The sequence below is a fragment of the Talaromyces proteolyticus genome (genome assembly GCF_021365285.1).
Source record: "Talaromyces proteolyticus strain PMI_201 chromosome Unknown BGW36scaffold_1, whole genome shotgun sequence".
Classification (NCBI taxonomy): Eukaryota; Fungi; Ascomycota; class Eurotiomycetes; order Eurotiales; family Trichocomaceae; genus Talaromyces; species Talaromyces proteolyticus.
In genome coordinates this window covers 615,732-627,531 of record NW_025764277.1, presented here as the reverse complement: position 1 = coordinate 627,531, position 11,800 = coordinate 615,732, and the positions used below count along the sequence as shown (strand labels likewise).

Genomic DNA, 11,800 nt, shown 5'->3' with positions numbered 1-11,800 from the left:
GTAAGCGCGAAGGGATCTGTTTGATGAGTAATCCTTTGAGTTTGGCTTTAATAATATTTTTCACTGGCTAATCGAGAGTACAGATTCAAGGGCCGATGGATTTCTCAATGCTGTTGCGTGCTTGGTCCACTTAGTTGTCGATAGCGGCTTGGATTAGCACAAATCCAACACAGCTTGAAGCGAGCGCAAGCTTCTAACAGGTGTGAATAGTCATACTCCCTGTAATATTACATATTATCAAACCGAGGCCAAGTCGTATGTAAAAGAAAGGGAAAAATCCAAGGGAATATGTAAGAGACAAAACCCCGGTATCCTGAATGCATGACACCCCCGGTATATGCTATGTAGATGATCTAAACCACATGACCAAACACCAGACCAATGTAATGTTTGAGAGTTTGAGAGAATTTTGAGTGCTGTGGACCTCTTGATGAGATTTAATTTTCCTTGATTCCTGTTTCTTGTTCCCTGTTCCTGCTTTTCCGGTACGTGGTCGCACCTGAGCTAGATCGGATGGTAGTTTCATCCTAACTGTGGCATCGAGATTGTGAAAGGCCCTAATGCGCATTTTAAGATTCGTGGACGGTAGATTGTTTGAAAAAGAAAGGAATGAAGATTATTCCCCCGGGAATGGCTTCCTTCCCGTGACGATGTGAAAGTTGTGATATGTGTGGAAATGTCGATTGCTGATACACTGTCGAACCGAGACTAGAAAGACTTCGATCTCTGGTTTTGACCAGCCTAACGATTGTAGGGGTTTGTATGAGAATGCAGAGAGCCCATCAAGCCAGTTCCTCTCGTACCATTCCCCCCATGTCTTGAGCTGCGGGTCCCTGGGCCATCGATTCATGGGGACTTTGATACTCTGGTCATCGACATTCACGAATCCCGCCGATCTCATTTTATGGGCTAATGTAGGAGCAATGATAAATTCTCGTGTGGGGACGATCTCTGTTGCGGCCCTTTCACTCAGCTCGACCCAGTCGTGCAGCGCGTACTGGCTGAAACCTTCTTCCTCGGGTGGCGGCATGGTACCATCCTCGCAGCGTGGCGTCGGGTCAATCTCGTGCCATTCAAACCAGCCACCAGGCTTGAGGACTTTCATGACTTTTCTCATGATATCTGCCACTGAGGGCAAGGCGCCGCTCATGTTGCCTAAGCGGATGTAGTCGAAGTGATTGGCTTCCCACAGCCACTCATTCTCGGTCGCATCTTCCACTAGAAAATGCACGTTTGGAGGGACTTCAGTTGGTTGGACTGGTGACAGATCCGTCCCTGTGATGGTGGCGTCTGGAAATATAGTCGCTGTGTGAATCGTTAGTGACGTGAGCATGGAGTATATAGGGGCTAGGTCTTACCCATTTCAATCGGCCATATGCCCGAGCCTGTGCCGATATCTAGAATATGCTTAGGCTCTCGAAGCGGCGAGATATATAGTCGACTTTGATTAACCTCCTTCCAGATATGATGTAGCATGTCTAGACGATCGAGCTCCTGCTCATCGTTTGGATAGGGGTAGACTCGGAGAGATCAGCGAATCTCATGAGAAGAGAGAGTGCCAGACTTACGGCCCTCGTGGTAGCGATGATATGTCCGACCATATTCTTTTGGATAATCCGTGACACTATCTGTAAGTGATTGGGTGTCACTGCCGTCAGGAATAATGATATTAGCTACATATCGAGACTACGCAAGCCACAAGACAAATACTAACCGGTCTCCGGAGGAATCCTGTGTGTGTCAGCATAATCAGTTTTTGAAATGAATATAAAAAATTAAAAATAAAGACAAGGCAAAATAAAATAAAATAATAAAAATTCACAAGGTGAGAACAGAAATAAAATAGGAAATACTCACATCTGGGGTCATTGCCATTTCCAGCGGTGCGGGATAGGGAGAGAAATCAACATCGGCTGGTGAGCAAACAGACGCAGGATGTATTGCTATCGGGCATGGAAAACATGACAAAGGACGGCAAGCCTCGCTACGGACCAAGGCTGGGGACGGGGCATGCCGAAACTGGGGAAGAAGCTTTTTAATAAAGACGACCGCGACGAAGAACTGATGAAACGAAGGCGAGTGGAGTTGGCAGGACCCAGTCGCATACGAGGTTCGATTCCGTGGATCTGGTTCCCCCCAGCAAGCGAGGAAAACGGCAGGTCGATGAAGCCTAGAGTTTAGACCAGCGAATTAGTCAAGCAGCTGGTGGCAGACTAGCTTTAAGGCTAACGTCAGTAAGAAGCTCACCCGAACGACTGGAAATGGGTCGGTCATGCATGAACATTAAATTAATTACTGGCACTAACCTACTGGCACTAACCCACCCTCGCAAAAGAAAGGAAAGAAAGTCACTCGGCAGGAGGACTCGTTAGGAACACCCAGGGACACGGCCGGGGATAAAGAAAAGGAAGGGATGAAAAAAAGAAACGAAACAAAAGAAAAGAGCAGAACAGATAATGATGCTGGGAATGGTAAGAACGGATGCGATTGCGCACAGCCAAAGGCGAACAGAGGAGAGAGAACAGGAACGGGACTGTTCCGCTTTTTCTGAGCTGTCACCTCTGCAGTGCTGCTGCCTCTCGTTGCCCAGTCGCTCCTCCCTTCTCCGCTGGTTTTGATTATTAATAACAATGACTCCATGACTGCATACTACGATAATAACCTTGGAACGGCGCGCAGTGATTCTTGTGTTGCGGAGGACGGGGCAAGATTGCCTGTTATTGGCTGGGACAGGACTATACAACTCCAGTGGTGTATATCCGACAATAATAAAATCGATTATCTTATGATATTGTTATATTAATTAGCACGTATTATGTAGTATATGTTACATATTATATTTCCCCGGTGACTGTATGATTATCATGATCTATCCTTGAACAACTCCAGTTCGTTGTGATTTTGCGGTCTTATTCCACTGTTCAGGGTATCCTGTCGCCCCCGCTTGGACTCCAGGACTGAGATATGAGTTTTGGAAGATGCAGTAGTTTGTCAAAGTCAATGGCTTTCATGTTAATAAAACACAGCTAGGATACTAATGAACCAGTGGCATTCTGACCCATTTTTGGGAGTTGCACCTCGGAAACTTTATTGTTGCAAAGGCCCAGCGCTAACAAGGATGGCCCGCCGCTGCAATGGCACGGTGGCACCAGTATCATCCCGAGACACCGTTAAGCCCCTGCCCTGACACCGGCAACTAGAGCACGGGCGTTCCAGCGTGCTGGGATTCCATCACGCTGGCATTCTACTAGTCCTTGTTCGTTGTTGCTGTTCGTTGTGCTATCGTATGCTGTATTTATTGGCATAAAATAATATATTATATTATATTTCACAGCATCAATAGATGTATGCTTCCTCTATCTGGCCCGAGTGAGGTAAGAAATCCGGTACTATCAGTCTGAATAGACCGCTAGTCCAGTGCAGCGTGCACACAAAACCAACCCCCTTGCAGACGTCAACCCAGCAAAGAGGCCACGGCTTGTTTTTTTTTCTCTCTCGTCCCTCGTTGCGATCTGGGCTGTAGTGATTGACTGAGCCCACAGCACGTCCTCATCAGTCACGGGCTACGGCCAGTATGTACATGTATGCTTTGCGCCTTTAGCTCTACTGACCAACAATGGACTGCTTATATAGCCGACGGAAAAATTGCCCGGTTAGAAGGTCGGGCAGTTTTCTAGGGAGAGCGATATTGGACGGCCAAGTCTTTTAATAATATTGCTATTGGCTGCTGCAACAAGAAGGCTTGAGCGGCCCGCTGAGCCGCCAAGCACGTAGCCGTGGTCGAGCCTGTGGAGTCTATCTAGGTCATAATTGTTCGAACATTGAAGAATAGTAATTCGTGACTCGTATTTAGAGGGATTCTATGAAGAAGGGCTAGTCACAAGTGCATCCTTAATTGATTTTCCGCTGCATATCTAGTTGCCATTACAATCTAGTGAGTTCGCGAATAGACCTGAAACGGCGTCGAGTAACTAACAATAATTTTTTCCGGAGTTTACCCGGGTAATCATTTCCTGCCTTTGTGGCCGGAAGGGCCTCGAATTAATGATCCACACTGAATCGTTATTACCATCGATCGTCAGTGCTGGCTGATGACTACATTAACCCACTCCTACTAGCACTCCATACATCAGGTGGTACTTCAGTCGCGTGCTATTAATTCCCCTCGTGCACCGGAGTTATGCGGTTATGTGTCCGGTCTGGGAAGTGATCGATCGATGAAAAGAGTCTCTCCTTGCTTGGACCTCGTGCTAGTCACATGGGCCCAGCCCAAGGACGAGTACAATAGAACCCCATTCGGTGACGGATGTCTGTCCAGAAATGAACATTATCGGCTTATAGATGCCTGGAGTTATTCCCGGTTGGTGATCCTGCTCGAAATCGTATTAATTCATATGAATATTGATTGGTTGCCCAATTGCCTGATTGATATCGATCAGGAAGTCCCTCACCCATTGGCTGAAGATGCTTGATCTATTATCGCAAAACAATAAATATACCTATCTAGCTTTCTTTGTTTCCTATTTGGTCTGTCTTCCTTGTCAGTTATACATGATTATTGTTCAATATTGGCAAATATTAAAGCTCATCCCAAAAACCCAAATACTCGGTCTTGAGCCAATATAGATCCTACTCTGTACAACAATTGACGTAATCTTCTCGAGATTCCAAACATTCTAGTGGGTCCTCCAGTCGTGCATGATTGGCTGTCAACTCGGCAGACCCAGCAGACTGGTTTGCCAACGTGGATTATTCCCAATCTGCCCCAAGAAGCGTGATACATATTGAATAAAATCTTTTGTAATAATTAACTTGATATAGGTGGCGTGATTTATTATCTTATTATTTGTATCTTTTATTCATATTTTTAAACTCTTCCTTTTCCTCTGCTTCTTCGATCGATATACCTCAGTATCCTACTGAGTCGTGTGCAGTTTTGGATGGATGGAACCGGGATGGTGTTGTTGAAGGATCGGGCTATTGACGGCCGCGATGGATGCGTTATTCCAAAACCAGTGAGTCCATGATTTCAGAATCCACTGGGTGAAGGACTGGGAATTCTCAAAAATAGGGACATCAAAGAACGCCGTTTTGACTATCTGTTGGCATGCATAAGCGCGAGAAGTGGGGGAGGCCTGGTCGCTCCGGGCCCAATAATGTCAGCAGCAAAGAAGCAGTGCAGCGCTCTAAGAAGACCCGACTTGGGGGTCGTCCTCGTACTACTCATGTAATGCAGTCTGCAAAAGGGACAGACTGCTCCACTGCAAAGAGTGAAAGTATGGATTCAAAGGCAATTCTGGCATCAAAAGTGTGTCTCTTTCGGTCGACGTGCAGCTCGTCCTAGGTAGCAGTCGCAGTCAAAGTAACACCAACCAGACTAATGGGTACGACAGTGGAGCCGGCGGGCTTCGTGTCTCTTTCTTTTCTTTTCTTTTTCCTTGTTTTACTATTTCCTTTCTTTTGCCGGATGTGTTTTGAATCATTAACTACGTGTTTGGCGCTCGCGCTCTCGGGAACGGGTCGGCACCGAATCAGTTGTGCGGCGGAGAATTTTCCTTTACTGTGGGAACGAATAGCCTTTCGCCTGCGGAACAGCGGGATATAGTGTAACCAGACATTCGGGACAGCCGGGCTAGTATCGATGCAGTCCATACTGCAATGTAAGCACACTCCTTTTACCAATAATTAATATCCCATACTTTCTTGCTGCATCTCTTTGGTTTGCGTGCATGAGCCTTTTGAGAGATGTAGAGATTACTAAACAGAGAAAAAAGAAATAAAAACTATCTATCCGCAAGTAATCCGCCTTCTCTCGTAAAACACGCTTCTCTACGCATGGGCTGTCCAATACTGGTCTACCAAGACGACCTGAAAGACCGTACTGGTTACCATAACTTACTTGGCTGCAACCTTCGTTGTTTCCGGGGGATAGCTTGCTCCCAGCGGTATCCCATTTCAGTGCGGAGCGACCAGGCCCCTTCTCAATGCCCCTGAGTTCGTGCTAGGCGCCGAATGGCCTGTGCTTTGCAGTGACGATTCATGATCCCATGCGAAAACTTTGTCAGAGACACCATCCTCTGGCTCGTACCAAAGTTCAAAGGTTCAAACATCATAAAATGCGACTCTTTTGGGGTTCTCGAGCGACCGCTCATAGTTTGTGTATGCATCCTACAGAATCGGAATCTCACTAGCATACCCGGGCGGCATAACAAAGAACACAACCCAAGGATCTATGCAAGCTACTGTTTGAGTTACTGCTGCAGAGGGCATGATTCGTCCTGTTGCTTTGTGCCCGGGTGAGGTCGGCTGCACTGCTGTGGAGCTCAGGATCATGACCCTCAGGAGTAGCTCAGCCTAGTTGATTTCAGATGATGGCTGATTTGCTGTTGACATTTGTCTGGCTAACGAATTGGTCTCTCACCAAATCCTGTCTGCGTTGGCTAGTGCACATGACTAGTAACTTATCTTGAAGCATCTGATCTGAAAGTTGCGTCAACGATTGTGTTGGGTTCTTCTCAAAGTTTACCGCAGCCAGAAGGTATCATGCACACGAGTAAGCGTGTTGAAAAGGCTATGTAGCAGCTGAGAACATTCTGTCATGTCAATTTGTCAGCTAGCTTTAACTCTTTTCTATTCGTTGTGTACAGAGTAAAATCGCATTTCGTGTCGAGCCTTTCGTTGGCCAAAGGCCTGGACATCTCGACAGTTGAAACAATATGCAGGCATTAACGTGTTGAATTAGGGTATTGCGTAAAAGATAAAGTCGTTATGTGATACCACATGACCGTAGACCAACTAGCTATATTTGACTGTTACTTGTTTGCGTGAAAGAGATATTGTTGTAGGGGGCTGGCAGCTGTCGGATTTAGTGTGGTGGTTTTACCCAGAAATACTCGGTTGAAAAGTTGAGAACATATTGAAAAATATTGTGAATTCTGTTTCTTGTAATCGACAAACTTGCACCCAATCTAATAAGGGGGATGTCAGTTTTGAAGATTTCAAGCCCCTCATTATTCCAAGCGTTCTTATCTAATTGGGCCGACTTGAGTTTCCAGGTTCAAATATGCGGCTTGTATATTCTTGCCCGAGTCTATGGTGTATGCTGCGTATGATGGCGAAACAGAACTTCTCATCCACTGGCGCAGCGAAACAATAATTTCGGCTTACTTCTGGAACGTGTCAAGCAGATAGCAGTGATTTTAAGCGCTGCGGTGTATGCTGTACGCTGTTCATGGGTGAGATGCTGTATATCACTCTCTTCATCTTCCCTCAGGGACAACAGTTTGGGTGCTGTTGTTGCTTCCACTACTCCCCGTACTCTGCACTGGAGGTACGACGAGGTAAAAGTCTTTAGGGATATGTATCTTTTTTGGCCTCAATAAGCTTTCTTCAGTACCACTAACAAAGCCTTCTATGGCTCGGTCCCGCAGAGGTGCTAGGAGAGCAGTCTTCTACTCATCCCATTGGCAGGGCCGTAAGGATTACCAGGAGGTTGGTATTTGGATGTCATTTTTGAGTGAATCGGTGCAAATTTGACGTGTGGGAATATTCAGACCTTTAGTTGTTCGAATCTATACTAGACTAAAAGGCGACGAGCAATTTGTTTAGCCTAATATTGAGGTAAATTCAGCAGCTGGATAGCGATCAAATGGAACTAGTACCCATATGGTTAAACTGATAATTAGTCATCACGCCAAGACTAAAGCTTCTCAATCCGAGTTCACCACACGACAGATGAATGACAGTTGAGCGACCAATTTACTATTGCTCCTCGACCTCATTTGATGCGCCTAGCGCCAGATGTCTGCCACTGGCTATGCCTATAGGCATTCACTTCGAAAAGTGTCATCCCGCCACGATTATGTCTGGATTAGCGATGAGCTTTTGTCGTCAACATTTCGGCGTTTTGTGAACGGTCAGCGTCGTTACGAAACCCGAGTTCCTGGTCCATTGGAAGCTAGAAAGCGACTCGCAAAGCGAAGAAATACTGCATTGGCTGCTTCTGGTACTTCAATTGACTCCCCGTTGAATGTTGCAAATTTGTTTGGGGTCAATGGCAGCGGACATGTTCGTCAATGGGATGATTCCGCGTGGTTCCCCAGATGGCCGGAACCCCTGGGTGAGTCTGTCTTTAATTTTATCTTTACTCGCGTGCAGCTGACTCATGAGACATAGAATTATTCTCCTATTCCGACCGTCCTCCCGAACCTCAAATACCATCGTTTTTAGACCACTCGGGGAAACCGAACACCCCACAGGGTGCTGAAGCACCTACCTTCCAATTATCTCTAGAGCGGTGTAGTACTGTCCAGGATGTTAAAGAGGCTCTAGAGTGGTTTCAGATTGATCTTCGAACGGATCCGGATTACAGCCCATTGATCTTCAACCACTTTTGTCAACTGGCCTTCTACAGGGACAGTGTTGCTGCTATCTATGACCTGATAGAGTTCATGAATGACCAAACCCTGAATGTGTCTGGGACAGGAAATTATTCCGCTTTGTTGGCTCATCTCAGGGTTTCTGATCTGCGTCCAACCTATAAGGAAATGCTCGTTGATCTTACAGCGAGAGCTATAGGGCTCGGTCTGGTTCCCATCGCAGAGGTCAATCAGATCATACGATATATGCCACAGATTGTGCAGACTCGCACAAACCTGTCCGCTTTTCAGCAAATAGAGGAGTTAGGTCAATTATATTCCCGTATCTGGGAGTCTTTGCGAGCATGCAATCTATTCAAGGTTTATGAAATATACGATGATGTTCTCGAGCCGTGGGTAAGAAACCTACTGCAACTCGGCGATGAGCAATATTTGCGTCTTGCAAAAGATATAATGATCGAATACCATTCGTCGATGCGATCATTTGCGAATTCGGCCTCGGCTCGAGCGTTGCGATTATTGACTTTGAGAAAGGAGCCAATTGGTATGGAACTGCTTGAATCTTGGCTTGATAGCTTATTGGTGCTTGACGATGATAGCTCTCTTTATTTTGCAGTGGAAACGATCCTTGCATACCATACAACGGAGAAAATGCTATGTGCTGCGGTGTCATCCCGACTTCTAGGACTTCTAAACTCTCCTTGGGATTTAGAGAACCAGAAACGGAACGTTATTGAGCCTATTGGGAGCCTACTACGACAACTTGATGGAGACCTAGCTACAAAGTACGTTGTTTATGTCACCGAACAGTTAGTATTTTCCACGCCCGACAACGCCATTCGCAGCCACGCCTTGACAGTTTGGCGACACTGTTTATTGTACGTTAACAAGAGACTCGAAATTTCGTTACCAGTTTTATCCCAACTTGATGAGTCTACCTACTTTGCAGTTTCTCCGGGAACGAGAGTTGCTCTTCGGATTTGGATCTGGAGTGCGCTGAGCACAACAGTTCATCGAGTAGCAAGGCCTCAGCGACAACCGAAACATACAGATGCAACTATTATGCATTTGTTGAAACTTTTTGATGAATTGACGACAAGTACCATGTGGAAAAACCACGGCAACAGAACTGAATTGCTCCCAAAATTAATACATGGGTTCCAGCAGCTTAATCTCCCCTGTACTTACGTTTCGACGAAAATCCTCGCACTCTTCACGCGAAAACATATTGCAAACGCCTCCACACTTCAAGCGTTCCGAAGGCTCGAAGAGGGCGAAATCTCACTCAAGGAGGCTGCTCTACGCAGGGATACCTTCAACGCCACTAAATCATATCTATTATCTTCTCATCTTAGACACATCGAGGACCTTGATGTCACCGACCCAGATTTCATACATGACATGCTCCAAGCTATCGAAAAAGACAACAGAAGAATCCGAGACGTTATTTTCCTGATGTCATTCCACACGCCCCTGAAAATCGCACTGGCCATGGCGAGCATTCGAAGTGCACGTGTGGTCCCCGAAACAAAGCGATTAAAATCCATTATGAGGATGGAGTCCAAAGGAAAACAGATTTACCTCGACCCGCAAGCCTGCGTAGCATTCGTGCACCTTTTGGCCTCCTCTATTGCGACATCCAACAAAGTCAGCCCCCGCGCAGCTTTCAATCTTCTCTCATACCTATATCGATACTTAGCGCTTCATAATGCACCCGTGAAACCGTCTTTGGTGCGTGCCATGTACCACTGCGGCATCACGCGTTTTCGTGAAAATGGGCTGCATGTGTCCCGAACCCAGGAGACCTATATCATGCGCCTGGTAAAAGCGTTTGAGGAACCTGGGGTAGTAAGAGGATTGCTGAATGGGTCGTATATTGTGAGAGTGTAATGCCGCTGGTACTACGTGTTGGGATTATCTTTGATGAAATTATAAAGATCTGGTTGGAACGGGCCTATTGCTTTTTGAAAAAGGCATTAAGCAGTGGGCGTATATATTTATATGTAAGAATATAAGATGTAAATATCTGGATGTTTACACCTTGATAGACGCATTTGGCTTACAAATATCAATTGATAGCTTATTAATTGATGTTAATTTGAATATATGCATGCATTATTACTAAAGAACCATTCATTGATTGAAAGTAGCATTAGCTACTCCGTTAAACGAATCAAACTTGACGTAATATTGCTACACGGAATCCCTCCTCAGGCCACTAGGTAAAAGCACAAGGAAAGGAAAAAGGTACTTGATCTAAATCAATTGTCAATCAACGATCTATTAGTCAACCTCCATCTTCTCAACCACAACGACGTCTTCGTCGCTGTGCAGTTCTTGCACCGTAACATATTTGCCAATATCCTCCTTTGTGATGATCTTCTCCTTGAGCCAGGACGTGGTACCTCTGGGGAATTTATAGTCGCGCTGCTTCTGGCCACGCTCGTTTGGTTTGATGTAATTGCGCAACAGCTGAGAAGGCTGGTCCTTTTCGATGACGCAGACATCGACGTTACTACCGGAGCCGAGATCGTTGAAGATACCGGCCAGAATTGCCTCTGCGCACAGGTTAATAGCGCCCTCTCTGTCGAGATTCGGCTTCCACATCGACTCAAAGACCGACATGGCCGCCAGCGATCCCGATCCCATGGTCACGTATGGCAGTTTGTCCGTGGAACCGTGCGCGTGCACTGTGAAGAGATGTGTGCCTGTCGGGTCTACTCCAGCCACCACGAGATATGCTCCGATATGCCCCTGGTACCTGAAGAGATGTTGCTTGAGCATAGTCATGCAGGTTGCGACGCGAGGTGGTCGGCTAGTCGACAGCGAGTGTAGTTCGATGTTGGAGCTGATGAGAGCGGTGGTGAACTCCGTGTCTGCTGCCGTACCAGCACCGGCACACCAAATCTGGGGCGAGATGTAGTGAAGCTTTTCACAGTTTTTATCGGCAACAATAGGTCCACTGGTAGCACGCGTATCGGCGGCAATCTATCGAGACAGAAAACAAAAGACGTTAATCAATTGAATAATTGGGGGTCGTGCAGATGTTCCGTTTGACATTGGGAGAGCAAGGTGAGAGGGCAGCAGCGTCGTCACAGGGAAACTTACTACAACACCTTTATCATAAATACAACCAACAATAGTCGTACCTGTGCTGGTTGCCTTGGGTAAAGCAGCTCCTCTGGCGTGGAGAGCCGCATTGCGGTTGTAGTTGGAGAAGTCGAAGCCGGGCATAATGACAGATGGGGCTCAGCGGCCAAACAAAAGAGCTGAAGGCCGAAATATCTAATTTGAGAGTCTATCCGAGCACAATAGTTATTTAAAAGCTTGATGGCGAGAAGGGATGATGGAAAGAACAGGAGCTGGTTGAAAGGTGAAGCTGACAGGAAGGCGGCAGAGGTGATTCGCGAGAGCTGCGAGAC

General features: G+C 46.4%; 3 protein-coding genes across 3 annotated transcripts; 1 reads left to right on the top strand and 2 right to left on the bottom strand.

The window, feature by feature from the left end:
- Positions 1-616: 616 nt before the first annotated feature.
- BGW36DRAFT_421468 (S-adenosyl-L-methionine-dependent methyltransferase) lies at positions 617-1,875 on the bottom strand (the record flags this gene model as incomplete). The annotated part of the gene is made up of 5 exons (XM_046219573.1): positions 617-1,305; positions 1,359-1,520; positions 1,569-1,648; positions 1,715-1,731; positions 1,858-1,875. The coding sequence occupies 5 exons, from the start codon at positions 1,873-1,875 to the stop codon at positions 617-619; spliced, it is 966 nt and encodes a 321-aa protein (XP_046077502.1).
- Positions 1,876-7,800: 5,925 nt separating this feature from the next.
- On the top strand, positions 7,801-10,268 carry BGW36DRAFT_421467 (uncharacterized protein; the record flags this gene model as incomplete). Its single annotated transcript, XM_046219572.1, has 2 exons — positions 7,801-8,119; positions 8,176-10,268. The coding sequence occupies 2 exons, from the start codon at positions 7,801-7,803 to the stop codon at positions 10,266-10,268; spliced, it is 2,412 nt and encodes an 803-aa protein (XP_046077501.1).
- A 393-nt stretch (positions 10,269-10,661) lies between these two features.
- Positions 10,662-11,612, bottom strand: BGW36DRAFT_353320 (putative proteasome component Pup1; the record flags this gene model as incomplete). Its single annotated transcript, XM_046213423.1, has 2 exons — positions 10,662-11,366; positions 11,487-11,612. The coding sequence occupies 2 exons, from the start codon at positions 11,610-11,612 to the stop codon at positions 10,662-10,664; spliced, it is 831 nt and encodes a 276-aa protein (XP_046077500.1).
- Positions 11,613-11,800: the final 188 nt, after the last annotated feature.